General features: G+C 58.8%; 1 protein-coding gene across 1 annotated transcript; it reads right to left on the bottom strand.

Annotated features, from left to right (window-relative positions):
- Positions 1–279: 279 nt before the first annotated feature.
- On the bottom strand, positions 280–13,687 carry Gpr132 (G protein-coupled receptor 132). The gene is made up of 3 exons (XM_026405522.2): positions 13,589–13,687; positions 7,836–7,941; positions 280–2,562 (listed from the first exon to the last, which is right to left on the bottom strand). Exons 1-3 carry the CDS (start codon positions 13,685–13,687, stop codon positions 1,370–1,372), a joined length of 1,398 nt encoding a protein of 465 aa, XP_026261307.2. The 3' UTR covers positions 280–1,369.
- Positions 13,688–19,920: the final 6,233 nt, after the last annotated feature.

Genomic DNA, 19,920 nt, shown 5'->3' with positions numbered 1-19,920 from the left:
CTCACCCATCCCGGAATTTTCCAGACTGTTTGCAGAATCCCTGCCATCACTCTTAACGCCCCGGTTCTGGTTGTCCCTGTGGGATCCAAGGGCTCACCCTCCTCAAGGCCTTTGTACCAAGGGACTCCCAGAAGAAAAGCACTTGTAAGGGTCAAATGGAGTCTTTCTTTTCCAAAGGAAGTGAAAAGAGCATGTATTTTTCTGTTTTTATTTCTAAGTGTGTTTCTCTGTGTTTTCCAGGTGTCTCTCACAGTGAAGAGCAGAGGCCCACACCTGCCTTACAGAAATGAGAACCTGACTCAACACAGGGGCTCTGTGCAGTTCCCCGGGAAGGAAACTTGAGCGTGCCCCTGGTGCCGGCCCTATGTCCAGGCAGCTCCACCTGCTCGGCTCAGTCTCCTGCTGAGACTCTTGCTGAGGCTAGGATATCAGGCAGGTGGGAGGGTCAGCCCCAACAGTGACCCAGTGAGATAGGTGTCATTGTTCCCAGTATCCAGATGGGGAAACTGAATCATCAGCATGGCCTGGCAGAGCTGGGATCCGAGTCGGTGTGAGTTTCCTCCTGTACTCCAACCTGGTGAGGCGCTAGGCAGTTATCTGCTTGCTCTGTCCCAGCTCCCGACCCCCTCCCCTGTGACAATGAAGTCAGGAAGTCTCAGTGTGAAGGAACTCCAAGCATCCTCTTGTTCTGTGGCAGCTGTATCTCAGCCTTCCTGGGGTATCTACCAGCATTTCTGACTGATTGGCCTTCCCAGCATGAGTGTCTGGGGCTCCCTGTGGAAAACACATGGACTACCCTACTGGGCACCAGCAACTGGCCACCCTGGCTTCTGACTCCCTTAGGTGACCCCTGGCAGCATGTGTTTGCTCAACTCAGAACCAAGCCCAGACAAGTGTCCTCAGGGCTGGGCTCCTGCCTCTTGCTGCTGCTGGGCTGTGCCAGTGTCCAGGCACTGTGACGGTGCAGGGTGCCCCTCGTTATGGCTTGTATCGACCTGTGAAGCAGAAGCATGGAAAGCCCCCTGACACACTGCAGCAGTCACCCAGCAATGCCTGCGGCAAAGCACACTCATGAAGCTGTCGTCCAGAGCTCTGCTGCAGCCCTGCGTTGGCTAATGGCTGAGGGAACCCGCAGAACAAGCTGGCGTCTCCAACTGCCCATTCCCATGCCCTCTGGCTCTCTGGCTCCTGACAGCCTGGGAGCATCACCCACTTACACACTGCCACCTTCCAGTCAGGAGACCCTAGGGGGCAGAGGCTCACCGAACGAGTGGCTCCAGCACATGGACACTGTGGCTGATGGGCAGTGTGACCACGTTTCTGGCCCTGGCTTCCCACACCTGTGGTCCTCCCCTGCAGTACAATGGTCTCAGCAGGTCTCCTCAACCAGCCTCTCCGGGGTGTGCGCTGAGCCCCACTTAGCTGGCTGCAGCCCGGGAGGGTTCACAGGCAGGGGGAGCGCACAGTCGTCTGCGAGCGCCATGGGGAAGTGCATCTCCTCTGAGTCCTTGGAATGCGTGAGCTTGGTGACTTCTGTCTTTGCAGACCACTTCTTCCACCCCTTCTGGATTCTGGACACTTCTTGCCGAGAATGGTCTGTGGCCAGCACGTAGATGATGGGGTCAGCCACGCTGTTGACCGTGGACAGGCAGAGGAACACCATGGACACCGTGTACAGGCTGGCTTCAAAGGCACACACCGCAACCTTGTCTCCTCTGTAGTAGGAGAAGGTGGCCGCTTTGATGAGAAGAACCACATGGTAGGGGGCGAAGCAGACCAGGAAGATGACCACCACTGCTATGGCTGAGTGCTTCACCTTGGCCTTCTGAGCAGCGGTCAGGCCCATGCTCAGCTTGATGCTCCTGAAGATCTGGTGGTTAGTGAACGCTATGGTGCAGAGAGGGATGGCGAACCCCACTGCAAACCGCGCATAGTGGTAGCCCGCGATCTTTTCATTCATCCGCATGGGCTCGAAGCAGCTCTCCTCCTGTATTTCCATGTCAAACACCGGGTAGTAAACAAGCCCCACGAGGACAAAGACACACACCGAAATGAAGACGGCAGTCTTCTGGAGGCGCCGGCCACGGCTCTCCAGTGCATACACCACTGCCAGGAAGCGGTCACAGGAGATGCAGCACAGTAAGAGGATGCTGATGTAGATGTTGCAGAAGAAGATGTAGGCGGTCACCTTGCAGGCCCGGGGGCCCAGTGTCCAGCGGTGCCCATTCTGGATGTAGATGACCCAGAGCGGCAGTGTGCTCAGGTAGAGCAGCTCACAGAGCGCCAGGCAGAAGAGGTAGATGGCCAGCACGTTGCCCTGCAGAGCCTGCAGTAGTGTCAGCCACGCGGTCAGGCAGTTGGCCGGCAGGCCCAGCACACACACCGCGCTGTACACCACCACCAGGACCACTCTGCTCTCCTCGAAAGACGCGTTGCAGAGCCCAGCAGACAGTCCCGGGACTGCCTGAGAGAGCGGGGTGGTCACTGGGGTGGCATTTCCTGTGGGGCAGAAACAAGAGTGAGATTTGCAGAGCCAAGAGAAAGCGAAAGGCCCACCAGGTGCTTAGACAATTTCCAGAGGGATTATTGAAAGAGATCCTTAGATCCTGGAGGTCCAACCCATTGACCTCACAGACAGGAACACAGGCTGTGCAAGATGCACTCTTTGCAACTCATCCAAGTCAGTTTTTAAACTGCATCTTTGAAGAGGATGTTTGTGTCTGTTTTCTGACAGCTGAGCAAGCGCCCTTCTGAGTACCCCATCAACAGTGTCTGGAGTTAGGTGCTCACTGCTTCTCTCCTCCAGCCTCGATCTTGCTCTGGCCCCAGCCCCTGCCCTGACTTGGGCACTGTCTCATCCTTACACAAGTTTTATCTCTTCTTTGCCTTTTTGACTCTCAGTTACAAAGAAAGATAACTAACCGTCCCTGTCATGATGACAGATTCATCCACTTCTCCTTTTAGGTCTTTCAAGATTTGCCTCCTATATTTGATGCTTTTGTTAATTAGTGCCTAGAAATTAGAACTCGTTCTGTTTCTGGTGAGTCGACCCACTGGGCATTATGTCATGATGCTCTTTATCTGTGTGGTAGGCAGAAGAATGACCTCCTACAAACATGTCTGTCTCCTGATCCCTACTTGTGAATGTGCTAGTTATGGCAGTGGGGGAATAGGTTGCTGATGGAATCAGGATTAATTAGGATCATCTGGCCCAGTGCATCACAGGGAGTTTAGATGTGGGAGAGGGGGAAAGAAAACAGCCATTGTGGCTCTGAAGACAGAGGAAGGGCCTCAGGACAAGGAACATGGCCTCTAAAACCTGGAGAAGCCAAGGACAGGGGCTCTCCCTGTGGCCTCCTCCTTGTAATTTTATGTTGCCTTGGCATCTACTTTGAATGCCAGTCTAAGTTTCTCCTGCAGAAGCAGGACTCATTCACCCTGGACAGAGCTTCAGTTCAAACCCCACCCAAACAGCAGGTCAGGGGTGAGCACCAGGAGCCAGCAGGGCATCTGATAGGACCAGCAAGCCTCCCACAGGGAGCCCTGGTCACAGGTCAGACACCTGGGTCCCGGGCCACCCACTAGGTGGAAGAAGTACCCAGAAAGCACCCTGTGCACATGGGGGCTCCTTCCTGACCCTTGCCAGGGCTGCCAGTGCCCTGGGGCTGGACCCAGGTGGCCGGGCCCTCAGAGCACTCGGCCTCAGCTGGTGGGACCCACTCCAGATTCGGGAAGCCAGAACCCCAAGACCACATGTGTAGTGAAGCCTCTGCATTCATAGCCACTTGCCACATGGGCCTTGTGAAGTCCCAGGGCTCCAGATGCTCCTGGGGACAGCCCTGCTTGCCGTGGCTTCTTGTCCAGCCTGGCCTTCAGAGGCCCCTGAGTTCTGCTTCTTTCTGTTCGTGTTGCAGCACCAGGGACTGAGCTGGGCCCCAACCCTGCTAAGCACATGTTACTAAGCCACACCCCAGCACAGGACCCTTGAATTCTAGATGTGACGCTCACAAAATACTATGGCTGGATTAAAACAACGAATACTCTTTGCCTCTGAACTCTCGAGGTCAGCCCTTTGCATTTATAATACTCTCTATGTAACCCTTCTTTCTGAGACAGGGTCTTGCTAGGTCAGGCTGGTCTCCAGCTCCTGGACTTGAGTGGTTCTCCTGCTTCCACCTCCCAGGTTCTTGTCCTGCTTGGACATGGGTGACACCAGGACCCACAGGTGGGTGCCACCACTCCTAGCTTCCTGTATTAGATTTACTCCTCCACCTTGTTTTGCCCTCCTTTGCAGTTTTCCATTTACTTTTACTCCCCTTTTGCTTTCTGCTATGGGCTGAATTCTGTCCTCACTAAAAAAGACACTGTGGGGCCCTAGCCTCTGGGGCCTCAGAAGGTGACCTTATTTGGAAACAGCATCTTGACTGAGATGAGCATGTGAGAATGGGCCCTGAGGTGTCCTTACAAAAAGGGGAAATTTGGAGCTGGGGCTGGGGCTGTGGCTCAGTGGTAGAGTGCTGGCCTCGCACGTGTGAGGCCCAGGTTTGATCCTCAGCACCACATAGAAATAAATCAATAAAAGGTGTTGTGTCCCACTACAACTAAAAATAGATAAATATTACCGGGGGGGGGGGGGGGGGGGGTTGGACACAGGCGAGCACAGAGGAGAGAAGATGAAGACACCCACAGAGAAGAGGGCCCAGGAGAAGAGGGCCCAGGGAGGGCAGGCGGGGCCAGCCCAGGGCCCTCTGGTGTGAGAGGTGAACTGTGCAGTCAAGGCCCCCAGGGCAGCCGGGCCTCATCTTCTGGAGCCAGTGAGCTGACTCCACATTGCTCTACTCCCCTCTCCTCGCTTTGGAACTTACTGATTCTCTGGATGGTTCAGCGATTACCTCGAGGTCTCCAAGGGTGCAGTCACCCCTGAGTGGATCCAGTCTTCACCTCTGGGACCCCTGGCCTGGCCTGTGTTTGACTCATGTCCCCTCATTTCACTTGTATGGTTTTTAAAAGGTGTTTTTTAAAAAGTCTGCATAACAACATCCCACTATGGCAACCATCCTGGGCACGTGTCCAGCGAGCTCAGAGTGCTGCCCAGGGTCACCCTGGGGTGGGCTGCTGGCCCGTGACCACCCGAACCCAGCCAGGCCTGTTGCTGTCCTCCTTCCCCTCAGGGTTTGCCCTGAGATGCGCCCCCTTGCTGTTTTCCAGGTGCTGCTGTAACCAGCTGGCACAGCCCGGGCAGCTTACGGACATCGGGGTGTGCCTCTCACCCTGCTGGAGGCTGGGCGCCCCACCGGGCCAGCAGCCTGCTCTGGGGCTGGTGAGCCTGCTTCCCACCTCCGCGGTCTTCACTGTGCTGCAGGGGTGAGGCAGCTCCCGGGGCCTGCTGGGAGGGCACTCACTGACTCCTGGGGACCTAGTGGCCTCCCCCAGGCCCACGCCCTCCTGCCCTCAGCTGGGGGGCAAGGATCTCAGCAGTGTCCAGGCGCTGGAGGATAGCCTTAGTAATGTTCTTCTCTGTCTCTGCGGCTGGTCTGTTTTGCGGTGCCGGGAGGGCATCTGGGGCTCGCGCTACACTGGGCCACATGCCGCCCCAGAAGGGCTGCTCACAGGAGCCTTTGGGGGCCACCCCCGTCTTGGCTGTCAGACGTGCCTTCCACACGCAGCTCCCTGGACGGCTTCCTGTGGACCCACCTCAGCTCCCGGCTGGAGGCCTCAACCCTGAGCCTGGCTTTGGTGGTGGTTCTTGTCCTGCTTGGACATGGGTGACACTAGAGCATATTTTGACACAAGACTTTTGCCGGTAAATGGATGGATCTGGAGACTATCGTGCTAAGTGAAGTAAGCCAGTCCCCAAAACAAAGACGGAATGTTCTCTGATCTGCAGAGGCTGCCCTGGTCCTGGCCTCTGTGGCTGCTGGGGAGTGGCCCCTGGCTGTTGTGCGGCCTCCTCATCCTGGGCTCTGCACACGCTCACCCTGAGCTTTCTGTCCTTCTGCAGTGCTTCCTGGTGGCCCACACCTGTAGGGCTAGCCTGGTCATCTTTTTATATCCGTCCAACCTCTGTGTTTGAACTCAATGGAATTTAGAACTGCGCCTTTCACTACTAGAGGCTCCGCTCGGCTCCTGCTCAGGATGCCTGGCATTGCTGGAGGGCGCTCCTGTGGGGAAGGTGTGGTCCTGGGGGGGCTGGCTGCCCCAGTCCCACAACAGCAGCCTGCAGGAGGGTCCTCTGATCTCTCCAGCCCTGGCTCCTCACAGTGGGGGGCCCGTGGAGGTCTTCTCTGCAGGTGGCCCATTTGAGCCGCCAGTCGAGTCCTAGGATCACCTACCATCCTGATCAACTGGAGAATGAACCACAGGAGGTCAGTTTGCAGCATAAACCAGACTCAGGATGTGCCTCTCACTGTGCTGGAGACTGGGCCCTTGGTCTGGGCCATTGCCGGGGCTTGCTGTGACTCCAGAGCAGCACATGGCCTCTGAGGTCAAGAGGATGGAGGCAGGGGTCTGAAGGCCCATGAAGCTCCTCACAGCCAGGCACAGCCACTGCCTGGCCACACCCTCACTGGCCTCTGGACTCTGGGTCTCCTGTGAGTCCAGCCTCAGCAGTGCTCCTGGATATCCGACCAGCTCAGGTCCTGCCCAGTGTCCTCTTGTGTTCTCGTCCGTGGAGTGGACGGAGCCCAGCCAGCCTGGATGCTGGGTGCTTGTGTCTTGGGCCCATGCTGCCTCCTCGGTGCTGCCCTACTCTGCCCTCAACAGGACAGGGTCTCGACTCCCGTGTCCCTCTCAACACGTGCTGTTTTCTGATGTTTTCCCCAGAGGTGCTGGGGATGCAGCCCAGGGCCTCACCCTGCTAGGCAAACACTGCACTGAGCTCCACTCTAGCCCTCTTATTTTCTGTCTTCTGGTAGTGGCTGTCCTGTTGGGTGTGAGGTGTGAGGCAACCCACCCACTGTTCCTCCCACTCTGGCATGTGTCATTGTCCCCAGTCTAGACGGACAAGTTGAGACTTGGGAGTGCTGAGCTGCCTCAGGGCCCCCAGTGGTCCTCTGCACAAGCCTGTGAGCGGACAGCAGTGAGCAGGGTGCCGGGGCTGCGGGGCCCACAGCTCCCTCCCCTCATGTGAGCACCCTGCCTGGTGTATGAGCCCACAGAGAGGTTGTCCCCCACTTCCTGGCCTCAGATGCCCCTGCTACCTCCATCCCAGCATCAACGCCTGTTAACCCAGGTGAGGCAGTAGTGAGCCCTGGGTGGCCCAGGGCCCCTGCATGCTCCAGAGCAGCTCTGGTGCGTCCCCCTCCTCCCCTGCACTCCCCCACTGTCCAGGGGCTTGGTGAGGCCTGGTCCCGTACCACCTGCTCAGGCCCACACTCCTGTAGCCTTCACTGAGGGCCAAGTCCCTCCTGCACCTCCCTCCCCCACTGGTGACTGGGCGGGGAGCCTCGGTGCAGGCAGAAGAGCCCCAGAAGGGGAGGCAGCAGGGGCGGAGGGTGCGGCTCACGGTCAGCTCTTCCATGGCCAGCAGGGGTCCCACAGGGCAAGGACACTTGGGATGGCGGTGACTCAGGCCCGGTGCTCAGGGGTCCTGGACGTGAGAGCTGCTTCTGTCCCTCACCCCTCTCCTGGCTGTTCCCAGCACTCTCTCGAAGAACTGTGAAGTGGGCACTTATCAGCTTCCTGGTGGAGCGCCTGTGGGCCTGTGGTCTCGGTCCGCTTTGGTTCAGAAATCTGTCTCTGCGCGCTAATTGTTGAACTGTGAGATGAGACGGAGTAGGTCGGAGGAAGACTCTCTTGGACGCCCTGAATGTTGAAGTTGAAGGAGGCTCACTCACCTGGCATGTCTGCAGGTTCCAGTCTCAGGGTGGCTCTAATGTAAGTCTTCTGGTACACCTTGTGCGTCTTGTTGGTCCTACTGAGAAGGGTACTACTTAAAAGGACCTAGAGAAAGCGCAGGTGGAGATTGCTTTAGGAAAAGCAGATTGAATCATGTGAATTAAGCATGAATTCATTCATTTGAGAAAATAATTAGAGAACATTTATGATGTGCCAACTCTTGAATTCATCCTGTGGGATGCGATATCAGGTCCTTAATATATATAAAAAAAAATTCCCCAAAATCAACCACAGGAAACCTAATAGAATTACTAAAGCCAGTGAACATCACGATGTACATCATAAAAAAGGAATCTGAACTCTCAGTGTCATGGAGAATAAGGAGGAAGGCGATGTAGTGGGGATTGAGGGGAGTCTCAACCATCGCCAGTATGTTTCCCAACATCTTCAGTCTTTCCCTGGGGCCGTCTTGTTTTCTGTTGTCAGCGCTGGACATCAAACCCAGGGCTCCACACACCCCAAAGTTCTGCCGCGGAGCTGCATTCCCAGCCCTGTGCTTCCTTCGAACCCATCAGATTCTGTCTGGAGTAGTCCTCACCAGGAGTGACCCACGGCATCGAGTGCATGTGACCCAGAAGCTGTGTCACCGCCTGTTGCCCACTGTGAAGGGGATGAGGACCCTGACAGGGACCCCTGAGAACAGTGTCCTCAGACAGAGGGCATGGGAGGTGGGCAGCAGGCTCCAGGGGACTTGCTTCTCTGCATCCCTCAGTAACAAGGACAGCCCCCAGAGAGGCCCCGTGATGACGAGGCAGAGGGTGTGAGGGAAACAGAGCCAGGCCCCCTCCAGGGAGTCAGGGAGGCCCACTGGAGTCCTGGGACCTCAGAGGCAGCCTGGGCCCTCTGGCTCGGGTACATGTGTGTCTCAGTCCTCCACAGAGGAGCGGAGGCTGGGTACGCAGAGGTCAACTCAGGGGCCCCACTCCACCTACGGTGGCTCGAACCCACCACCACCAGGGACAGGTAGGCCAAGTAGAGCAGGCTGCAGCCATCAGGCAACCAGGACTCCAGGGACACCCACGCCAGCACCTGGCCAGGGCCGCACGCACCCAGACCCCAGCTCACGGCTGGCTCAGCTCCTGAGCACCCTGCCTTCCTTTTTCAAGTATGTTTCTAGAAGCTGGAGGTAACAGGAAGCTGAGCTGCTCACCTGAGGCCACAGGAAGTTGCTCAGTGTGTGAAGAGTCAAGGCAACCTCTCCATGTACGTGACCAAGCGAGAGGCCCAAGCCAGACAGAATCCAGGAAGGCCTTTCCCAAGCGTGGCTGGTGGCAGCAGCCCGGAGGCTACCACTCCCTCGGTCTCCATTCCTGGGTCTCGGCCAGCAGCCTGTTTCCCAGTGTGAAGGGGACGAGGACCCTCATGGTGACCTGCCGGGACACTACCAGGGGACTTCAGGTCCTCCTGCACTGAGCTCTGCGTGCTGTGGTGGAAGGGGAGTGCCCTGTGTGCGGGGCTCTGCCCTCTCTGCCGTCCCCAGCTAGCCACCTGGGGTCATCTGCTGCTGTACCAAAGCCTCGTGAGAGACGCAGGGCTTTCTGGCCCTCTCTAAACAGAGGGACTCCAGGGCACGGAAGTGGTGCTCCCCACCAAGGAGGGTCAAGGAGGTGCTTTCCAGCTGGTGAGGTGGACTCGTGGGCCAGGGTCCCCAAGAGAGGGGCTGATGGGATGAGTGCCCACCTACCCAGGACCAGGGAGGACAGCCACCCCACCTATGGCCCGCTTCCTCCCGGGCCCAGCCCTGGGTGGCAGGTCGCACTCTTGTACCTCATCTCTTGCCCAATGCTGTGAGCCTCTCTCTCCTTTCAGATTTTGAGGGACACAAGAGGAGCGTGTCCTTACAGAGCAGCAGAGCCGCTTCATGAGGCCACACACATCAGACAGAGTGGAGGCCCCGGGTGGGCGTCAGACACCAGCCCTCCCCTGCAGGGCTACCCCAAGCACTGGTCCCTAGAGCGGAGGCAGGGAGGGCAGCTCCACACCCAGGCTCACAAAGGCCGCGGGAGTGAGAGCCCAGAGGGAACCTGAGAGATGCTTCCCTCCTGCGAGGCTGGCCTCCTGTCCAGCAGCTGGAGGACCACCTCTGTTACTGAGAGGCTTCTCTGGGCCCCTGCCTGCCTACGGAGGCACAGCCTGGACAGTGCAGCCAGGCACTGCAGGGCACTGTGGTCCAGATCTGGGGCCTGTCTGACCTCTGGGCTCCAAGGGTTTCCCTGGACCACAGCAAGGGGGCAGGTGGTGACACCAGGAGGGGGCAGCTGGTGCTGGGGCAGCTGGAGGGAGGCTGTGGGCCCACAGGACTGAACTCCAGCCCCGGGCTGGACTCCTCCCATGGTCGCTGGGCGCCTGCCCAGAACTGCCTCCAGCCTGGCCCTGCACACCAGTCCCCAGCCTTTGCTTCCCAGAGTGGGCCCCGCCCAGGCTTTGTCAGGGTGCTCCTGCCCCACAGGCACATAGCCTCAGGCCAGGCAGGGTCCTGGCCTGGACACTGCCACTCCCACCCTCCGTGCTGCTCCCAGCCGCTTCCCGCTTCCCCTGAGTCTCCCCGTTCAGGTGAGCCTCTCACCTGCTGGACTGCAGGGGCTCCCTGTCGGGCAGCTCAGGTGCCATGTGCCATCTCTGGAGCAGCAGGGCTGTCTCCCACGAGGAGAGGTCAGGGGCGAGCAGCCCCAACCTCCAGACACAGGCTTTTCCCAGGAAGGGTACCCCAGGGCGGGACCCCTCCTGCCCCTTGGCTTTGTGTGCATCAGGAGGACCAGGGCCAGGTGAGGGGGTCCCGTGCTGCTCCACTTTTAGAAGCAGATGTGGCCCTCCAGCAGGGCAGGAGTCAGGCCAGGCCGTGCACAGTAGCTGCTGGCCTCGCCTGCCCTGGCCATCTGGGCCCATCTCTGGGGCTCTGACTCAGCTGGGGCAAGGGCCTTGACATGGCAGCAGGGCCCCCCCATGGGGGAAGGCCCCCCATGCCCAGGAGCATCCATGGGTCAGCAATGCCCTCAAGGCCCATAGTACCAACAGGCTCATGTCACCCTCACGGTCCCAGGCCATGTGCCCGTGGTGGCCCCATGTTCCTGGGGAAACTGTGGAGGCTGGATACAGAGCAGCTCAGCTGGACCCTGGGATGTGGCCTAGGGACCGCAGTCACAGTCCTGAACGGGCAGGCACAGATCAGTCCTGTCTCTTCCACCTGCTCCCAAGCGAGCTCCGTGCATCCCAGGCCGCAGACACTGCTAGTCTCCTTCGTGTGTCCCAGCCCCCGCTGTAAACCGCCATCTTCAAACCACACCTTCCCCTTGCGCCCCGCCAGTGCCCTCCGCCTGACTTCTCCTTTCCTGCCTCCAGCTACCTTCCCAGGGCCCGTCCCCACCCTCAGCTCATACCCCTGGGGCAGCTGCCACTGGCTTTCTGCCACTCTCCCAGGGAGGAGCTTGTCCAGTCCCTGGAAACGCCAGGGTCAGGAGTAGGACCGGCCGCAGCCAGCCTCGGCCGCCCAGCACCACCCGGCACCTGCCTACAGCCCCTGGGTTTTAGAATGTGCTCCTCGCCTGTCCATCACAGAGCTCTTCAGACATCCTGGCTGTCCCTGCCCCATGCTTCCCACCCGCCTTGGCTGGGGCTTCAGGGACTCTCAGCCTGGGCTGCTGGGCCTCTGAGGCTGACTGGTTTGGTGGGTTCCCCTCCAGGCTCACACCCCTCGCCACAGCAGGGTACTGCGGCTGTCTCCACCGTCCTCCTCCCACATCCTTCTTTGAGAACCTACCCTGGATTCGGTCCCCACATCAGGATGTGCTCAGGCCAGAACTGCAGGCTCACCAGAATCAGTCACGGGCTCTCCAGGAGGAGCCGGGGCTGACTTCCTGCCCAGCAGAAGCCACGTTGCCATCCTTCCCAGTGCGGTAAGGTAAGACCATCGTCTCTGACACACGTTCTCTTTGGTTGGACTGCTGGTGAGTGGGCCTCCCACACAGCTGCCAGCTGTCCAACACCTCTCAGCCTTGGCTGGGCCTGGCCCTAACGCACGGCATTATCCATCCTGGATGGCGATGCTGGAAACCACTGCTCAGCCTCATTCTCCAGTCCCCAGTGGTCAGTCCAGTCCCTCGGGGATGTGCCCAGCCTGGGTCCATGAACCCAGCAGAATTTACGGAGCCCCTGCTGTGCCAGGTGCTTGGGATACCTAGCCTGAGAGACCTGTGAGCCACCAGCCACAGGATCTTGCCCCATGATTGGACAGACCACCGTCCACTCCAAAAGAGTCCCTACTGTCCTGCAGTCCCTCCTTATGCGGTGCCTCTCAGCCTAGGCCACCCTGGAGGAAGGAGCCCCATGTCCACAAACCATGCTGCCCCAGGGGGATGGCAAGCACGCAGGCCAGGAGAGGGGAGAGGAAGTCCAGCCCTGCCTGGCATCTGCGCCAGCAGCCACGTAAGGATCTCTAGAGAGAATGGGGGCAGATGAGGACACCAATGTGACAGATGCTCTTGGTGGGCACAGTGCCCCTAAGTCCTATCTTGGGGACAGGCTTCGGGTTAAGAGCCTTCAGCGAGCCCCACCTTTGTTCCAGCACACAGGCAGCCTTCTCTCAGGCCCTCTCCTGGGCCAGCCCCCCAGGACCCTCCCAGCACACCCAGGACAGTGACTTACCCAGGCCCATCCTGCCGCGGCTCTGTGTGCCCTCTCTACAGGCCCCCTGACATTTCAGGAAGTAGAGGGGTCTGAGCATGTTCACTCCGAAACTCCCTTAACCACAAAGCGGAGCTGAGTCGGGGTTGGCTGACAGGCTGGGGCGTTATCTCCTGGCCATGACAGCACGCCCCTCACTTTCCTGGGGACAGGGGAATCAGGAAACGGCTCCAGACCCTCCTGTCTGCTTTGACAGCATCCCCAGCAAGCCATACCTCCTCTCAGGAGATGAGCAGGGACCCAGGACAGACACCAGGGGCCAAGGAACAACGCAGCCAGGCAGCTCCATCCAGGTGGTGCCACACCTCCCAGCGTTGTCCCAGGGAGACAAGGCAGCACCCGCCGCAGCTGGGCCTGGAGAGAGGGAGGCCAGGTCCTCTGCAGCACAGGAGCAGACGCTTCCTGCTCACCAGGAACACCCATGGGTGCCTGCCAAAGACGCCCAGCCCTCCCTCGCCACCTTCCTAGGGCAGGCCTGCAGGCACAGGGCTCTGCTGGGGGCTTCTCCCCGACAGGCCATGTGGCGACCGGGAGTTGGGGTCAGGGGCCACCTGGGAAGCTGCCTTGACTGATGAGCATGGCCTTCCTTGGCCCAGTTTCCCTGGAAGACACCAGCCCTGCCAGCGTCACCCACCCCTCCCCGACCTCTCTGCACAGAGGGCTGCCTCCGGGCTTGGGGTGCAGCCCCTCCCTTGCCCAAGCCTGGCACAGTCCTGGCTCTTCCAGCCATGAGGTCATGAGAAGGAGTGTGTCCAGGGACATCTCCAGGACAGCTCTGCAGCCAGCAGTGCTCCAGACACGCACACCGGGATGTGCTCAAGGCTGGGCCCTGGGGTTCCCCCAGTTATGTGGGCCTCCGCCCACCCAGGCGCAGGGCTGTGAGGCCCCAGCTCGCCCCCTCGCAGGTGCACCCTGAGCACCAGTCGCTGTGGTCTCGTGTCGGCGCAGCGGAATCCCTAGGAGTCCTCGAAAGCCCACATGCCATCATGTGAGTGTCCAAGGCACCACTCACCTCAGCCTTCAGGGAGCACCCACCAGGGGCTGGGACCCTCGAGGGGTCTGCCACGCACACCACCTCCACCGGGGTTCGCCACAGGCCACTGACTGCCATGCCCCTGGGCCGGTGCCTTGGGGATCCCAGGTGCCCAGGGCAGCGAGAGGGCACAGCCTCCTGCCCCCACCAGCCTGTCTGGGGCGCTCTGCCTTCCGCTTCTAACAAGAGCCCCATCTGGGGCTTGACAGGTGGTGATTTCCAGTGACATCACCCTCTGTGCCCAGCTGCTTCATGTGGCAAGGGCTCCCCTCCCAGCGGGGGAGATGCACTTCCCCCTTGGGCGCCCTGGTCTCCTCCGGGGGGGGGCAAAGCCCTGGCTTCATTTATTTTTCTCTCTAGACTCACAGACTTTTCCTCTGTGTGGTGAAGTGACCGCTCCACCACTTCCAAGTGAATGGCTGGGTGGCCTTCGCACACTCACAGGACAGCCACTGTCTCCAGGACGTGGTGGCCTTGCCACACTGAAACAGCCCAGCACACCCGGCTCCTGCCCTGCCCAGCCCTGCCCTTCCTGGCCCTGCCCTCCAACCTCGTCTTGAGCAACGCTGCCCACTGTCCACCCTCCTGTAATGGCTCTTTCAGTCAGCACTGTGTCCCCGAGGTCCTTGCCTGCTGCAGCAGGTATCAGAGCCCCTCCCTGTCAAGGCTGCACGGTGGTCCACTGTGTGCACCGACCTTTGCTTCTCTGCTGGACACGGTGTGGCTTCTTGGCTGCCATGTGTGGTGCCCTGAGGATGCGGAAGTGTGGGACCCGTGGACTTAACACACTCTGTGCATCTCTGTCAGTCGTCATTCTTATTCTTTTTTTTTTTTTTTTTTGGTACTGAGGATTGAACTCGGGGGCCCTGAGCCACATCCCCAGCCCTTTTTTATTTTGAGACAGGGTCTCACTAAGTAGCAGAGGCTGGCTTTGGACTTGCAATGCTCCTGCCTCAGCCTCCTGAGCCGCTGGGATTACAGGGTGCGCCACGCAGGCCTGTCGGTCATTATTCTTGAAGATGCTCGCGTCCTCCAAACTTGACAAGCTGCCCACTCTGCCTCTGTGCTGCTGAGCATGGGGTTGTCTCTGTAGATCTGTCACTATGGCAAGTCACATCCACCAGTTTCCAGAAGCCACACTGCCTCTCAGTGGGCCCATCTGTGGTGCCTGACCTGTGGGCTGAGCTGGCAACCTCTGGCCTGGAGGGGTCTTCCTGGCCTTTTGGACTCTGTTGTTGGCTCCACCCACCGTCCCTTGGAGGAGGGCCTGTGCTTGGCTCTCCCGCCTTTTATGACGCCCAATGGGGGCAGGGTTCCCAGGAGTTTCTATAGGGGCCACAGGTTCCTGGGTTCCAGCCAGGGGACTTTTGAAGACAGCCTTGCCGAAGGAGGAGCTGCTGGGAAGGAGAGGGGCTTTTGAGAGGTGTCAACACAAGAACTTGCCAATTCTGAAAGTCCTCGGTGCTAGCCCCTGTCCCTTCAACCCAAACTTGCTGAGTATGAGTCACCAATGTGCTTTCAGTTAGGCCCAGTGTCAGTGTGCCCCAGTTAGGCCCGTGTGTCAGTCAGATTTTCTTCACCGTGACCAAAATACCTGACCAGAAAAACTTGGAGGCGGAAGGGTTTATCTCGGCTCACCGCTTCAGAGGGTGCAGCCTTGAAGGGTCCATCCTCCCCTTGGAGCTGGCTCAGCGCTGCAGAAGAGGTTGGCACAAAGCTTCCCAGCTCGTGAACGCAGGAAGGAGAGGGAAAAGCTGGGGGAGATAACCCTTCCAGAGGGTGCCCCTCCTCCCCCAGCTCGGTCCCACCTCCCCCCAGTCCATGCAGTAATCAATGTGGTTAAAGATGTCTGGTCCAGTCATCGCCTGCAAGGCTCGCCTTTGAACCTCATTGCACTAGGGATCAGGTTTCCAACCCACGAGCTCTTGGGAGAAATTCCGGATCCAAGCCCTGACATCCCCCCACAATCCCCTAAGCTCATAGCTACCTCAAAATGCAAAATGCATTCAGTCCATCTTTAGGAGTCCCAGTAGCCTTAACAGAATTGCTCAAAAGTCCAAGTCCAAGGACTCCTCTTGAAGCCAGATTTAAAGACAGGTAGTTGGTGTGGCTGGATAAATCGGTCAGATGGAAAAACAGGAGTCTGATTAGAGCCGAGCAAATGGGAAACAGCCCCTGGGAGAATGGAAGGTTCCTGTCTCCAGAGCCCTTTGATACTCCCCCTCCCCAAAGAGTTGTTTTAAGCAACTCCTGAGCAGACAGGGAGCTGCTCATCAAAGCCCTAGGCTTCTGCTCCCTTCCTGTCCAGCACTCCACCTGGCCCTTCCAGGCCACCTGCTCACCCCCTGGCCATCCCACCACATCCCCAGCCTCTGTGCAGGATGAGGTAAATGAACAAGATAAGGGAGAAGAATGCAGGAGAACAGGGGGACTTCAGACACATAAAAGGGACAGGACTTCCTCATTCCACTGATTGTGCCTTTGGGTCCCCTTCTTCCACATGGGAGAAGCCTGCTGCACTGTCCTTTAATAAAGCTTCTCACTTCCTACTCCACGCTTGCCTGGGCGTGCTTCTCTGCTGTGACCCTGCAACTTGGAGGAAGCAGGACCCGTCTAGGTGACCAGTCACTGGCCGAGTCACTCAAGACAAGCTCTCAGTGTGAGCCTCTGTAAAACTCAAATGCAATATGTTATGACACAGAGGAGATATCCCATTCCGCCAGGGAGAAAAAGGGGCATAGAACCTTGGGGCCAGAGCAAGACTGAAACCCTGCTGGGAAAACATTAAACCTCTAGCTCCATGCCCTGTGGGCCCCGAGGCCCGCTGCAGCCTGCGTGGCCTCTCTCGAGCTGGCTCTGTTGTTCCCTGCAGCTCTCCTCAGCAGATGTCCCATACTCTTGGCATCCCTGACTCCCAGGGCTCTCCACTGCAGCTTGGGCTTCACTCTCACGGCTTCCTGGGTCGCCGTCTGAAGGCCTGCCTGCAGTTGTCCATGCCCTGCTACGCACTGCCTGGCCTTCGAGCTTCCCTTTGAGATCCCAGCAGAAGCCTCCAGGACCCATAACCACAGCAATTTTCATTCCTGCAGATTCCCTACTACATGGCCAGCAAGACTCCGAGGTGGGCCATCACCAGCTTGAGCAGTCACCAGGCCCCACCCCCACTCCCACCCCGTGGACCTCACCGCCAAGTGCCAGGGAGCCGGGCTGAAGGATCCCTGGGGAAACGACCTCCTAGGCAGCCCAAGGAGTGTGCACGACTGCAGCCCTGAACCTGCAGTGGGTGTGGTCCTGCATTTCCTGAGGTGCCCTCGTGGTATCTCTCCTGCTGACTCCCCAAGAAGCAGGTTTCTCTTTAGGGGTGCTGATCTCAGCAACTACACATACTTTGGCCACAACTTTAGACCTGCTTTATTTCTGGCCAAACTGCAAATTTTTCAAATCCTTCTGCTCTGCTTTTTGCTCCTGATTCTCTCTGTCACCTGGCTGAAAACCTCCAGCCTGTGCCACTGCCTGAGCGCTGCGCTGCCGGGCACTTTCCTCCTCTAGGTGGAAAAGTCTGTAAGCTTTAAATTCAGCCTGACAGAAAGTCTCAGGGCATGGACAAAACGCAGAAAGGTTCTTTGCAATAATGTAACCCGAATGGCCTCTAGTCCCGTTCCCAATACAGTCCTCTTCCCCCCTGAAACTTGGTGAGCACAGTTCTTACTGCGCACATTCCGATCAGCATCTGGTCCTGAGCTCCCACCACAATCACCCATCAAGCTCTGCTTGCAACACTCTAAGGCTTCTCCTGCCTGCGTGTCCAAGCTCCTCCTGCAAACCAGTTCTCAGGTCTCGGAACCAGAGCAGCAGGAATAAACACAGCTGTGACCCCCATTCTGGGTTCCAATTTCTGTGTTAGTCACCTTTTTATCACTGTGACCAGAATACCTGACAAGAATAACTCAAAGGCGGAGGACTTATTTTGGCTTACAGTTTCAGAGAGATCAGTCCATGGTCAGCTGGCTCCATGGCAGAAGGACATAGCGGAGGAGAGCCACTTGGCTCAGGGCAAAGCTGGGAGAAGCAGGCAAAGGGAGGTGGGGGAGGTGAGCCCCTTGGGCACGCCCCAATGACCCTCCCCTCCAGACAGTCCCCTCCCAGAAGTCCATTCAGCTCCCAGTGGATGTGGAAGAACACACTGATGATGTCAGAGACCTCATGATCAACCATTAGCCCACGAGCCCACCTCAAGCCCACCTCTGAGCCCACCTGGAGCCCACCCGGAGTCCACCTGGAGCCTACCTCGAGCCCACTTGGAGCCTACCTCGAGCCCACTTGGAGCCTACCACTGAGCCCACTTTGAGCCCACATCAAGCCCACCTCGAGCCCACCTCAAGCCCACTTTGAGCCCACCTCTGAGCCCACCTCAAGCCCACCTCTGAGCCCACCACTGAGCCCACCACTGAGCCCACTTTGAGCCCACTTTGAGCCCACCACTGAGCCCACTTTGAGCGCACATCAAGCCCACCTCTGAGCCCACCACTGAGCCCACTTTGAGCCCACTTTGAGCCCACCACTGAGCCCACTTTGAGCCCACATCAAGCCCACCTCGAGCCCACCTCTGAGCCCACCTCAAGCCCACCTCTGAGCCCACCTCTAGCCCACCTCTAGCCCACCTCGAGCCCACCTCAAGCCCACTTTGAGCCCACCGCTGAGCCCACCTCGGAGTCTTGCTGTGTTGGGGATGCACTTCTAACACATGAGCTTTTGGGGGACATTCCAGATCCCAACCAGAACAGCCCAGGACAAGCTGCCTGTAGCCCCCGAAACCCCAAGCACCATGCCTGCCCACAGGGTCTCTTCCTCAGGAAAGGAAGGCCTGGCAGCCTGCACACCCTCAGAACCCCGAGCCTTATCTCGTGGTGAGTTCCAGCATTGGCATGAGGGTCCAGGTGTCAGGAAGGAAAGAAGAATGCTCAGCCCCGCCCCTCGGAGAAGGCTCCGGATGGCCCAGAACCTCTGCTCCAGCCTCTGATGAGAGCTGGCTGCCCTGAGAGGGTGGGAGAGGAGGCCCTGGGGTGAGACAAGGCCTCCCCCGTGGGGGATGGGGGAGGGTGTGCTTGCTGTCTAGCTGGGCTGTCAGCCTTCAAGCACCCAACTCCACGACTGGGGGGCTGGGGGGGTGGGGGAGAACTCATGTGAAGACAGGGACAGACAGAATGACAGCCCCAGGGCTCTGAGAGGAGCAGCCCAGGCAGCCTGGGGACTGGGCATGGTGGGAACCACTGCTGGCCCCTCCCATCTGTGGACCATGTCCCTCCTCCTTTTGGGGGAGGGCCTGGAACACTCCATCTCCATTTCCATATTGAGGGACAATCCCTGTTGGGCAGGTCAAGTCTGGAGCCCACCCCTAGATTAACCACACCAGGGGCGTGGCCCAGGGGCCAGCAGAACTGAGGTGCAGCTGGGGCTTGTTCCAGCCAGCATGGAGGCTGGAGCAGGCTGGACCCGCCTACCCCAGCTTCAGCCTGCTTCTCCAGTGTTCCCCTTTACCTGGTCTTGCCCTCTCTGCTTTGTGCTGGGGTCAGCCTGTCCCAGCCAGCTCAGTGTCCTGAGGGCATGGGTCCTCCCCCAACCCCCAGCCCACCCCCAGACGTCCCTGTTCCTCCCCACAGAGGGAGCATGAGAAGGCACACCCCTCTGGACAGTCCCTGTGGCACTCATGGCCTAGGGCTGTGAGTCAGTTGGGGTCAGCCCAGGCGCCTGTCCATACCCTTCCAGACTCAGGGAGGAGCCGGGCAGAGCCTGCATCTCTCTGGGGCTGTCCCCAGGGTTGTGGGAGAGACCTGTTTAAAGAGGCATCTGCTGTGTGCCACCCCTTGTAGCTCTAGGAACTGTTGGCTTTTGTCCTAAGGATCTCTTGAGAAGACAGGATGAACCTCAACCTGAGGGCCACCAGCCCTGGGGACATGGGGGCAGGGACAGGCACTGTAGAGCCACCAGTTCCCTGGGGCCTACCGTGAGTCAGGCAGGCCTGATAAAGAAAGTGCAGGACAGTGCAGGGGAGGGCCCCCTCTGTCCTCTCTGCACAGACCCCTGTCCCAAGCCACACAGACAGCGAGCCTTGTGCAACTCCTGGCCTCCTGCAGAGCCCCAGCCTGTCTTGGACCCACACTGTCTCCTTTCTCCAGGAAGGCAGCTCTCCCCCCAGGAGGCCTGAGCAGCTCATGCCCTCACCCAGCACGGCCCAGGCTGGAGGACCTTGCCCAGGGAAGAGCCGGTCCCCCTCTAAGGGCACAGTTAGCATCTCTGGAGACACACTGGAG

The sequence above is a fragment of the Urocitellus parryii genome, chromosome 6, assembly GCF_045843805.1.
Source record: "Urocitellus parryii isolate mUroPar1 chromosome 6, mUroPar1.hap1, whole genome shotgun sequence".
In the NCBI taxonomy this organism is placed as follows: domain Eukaryota; kingdom Metazoa; phylum Chordata; class Mammalia; order Rodentia; family Sciuridae; genus Urocitellus; species Urocitellus parryii.
The sequence above is the reverse complement of the archived record's forward strand: the minus strand, read 5'-3'. Positions and strand labels throughout refer to the sequence as shown.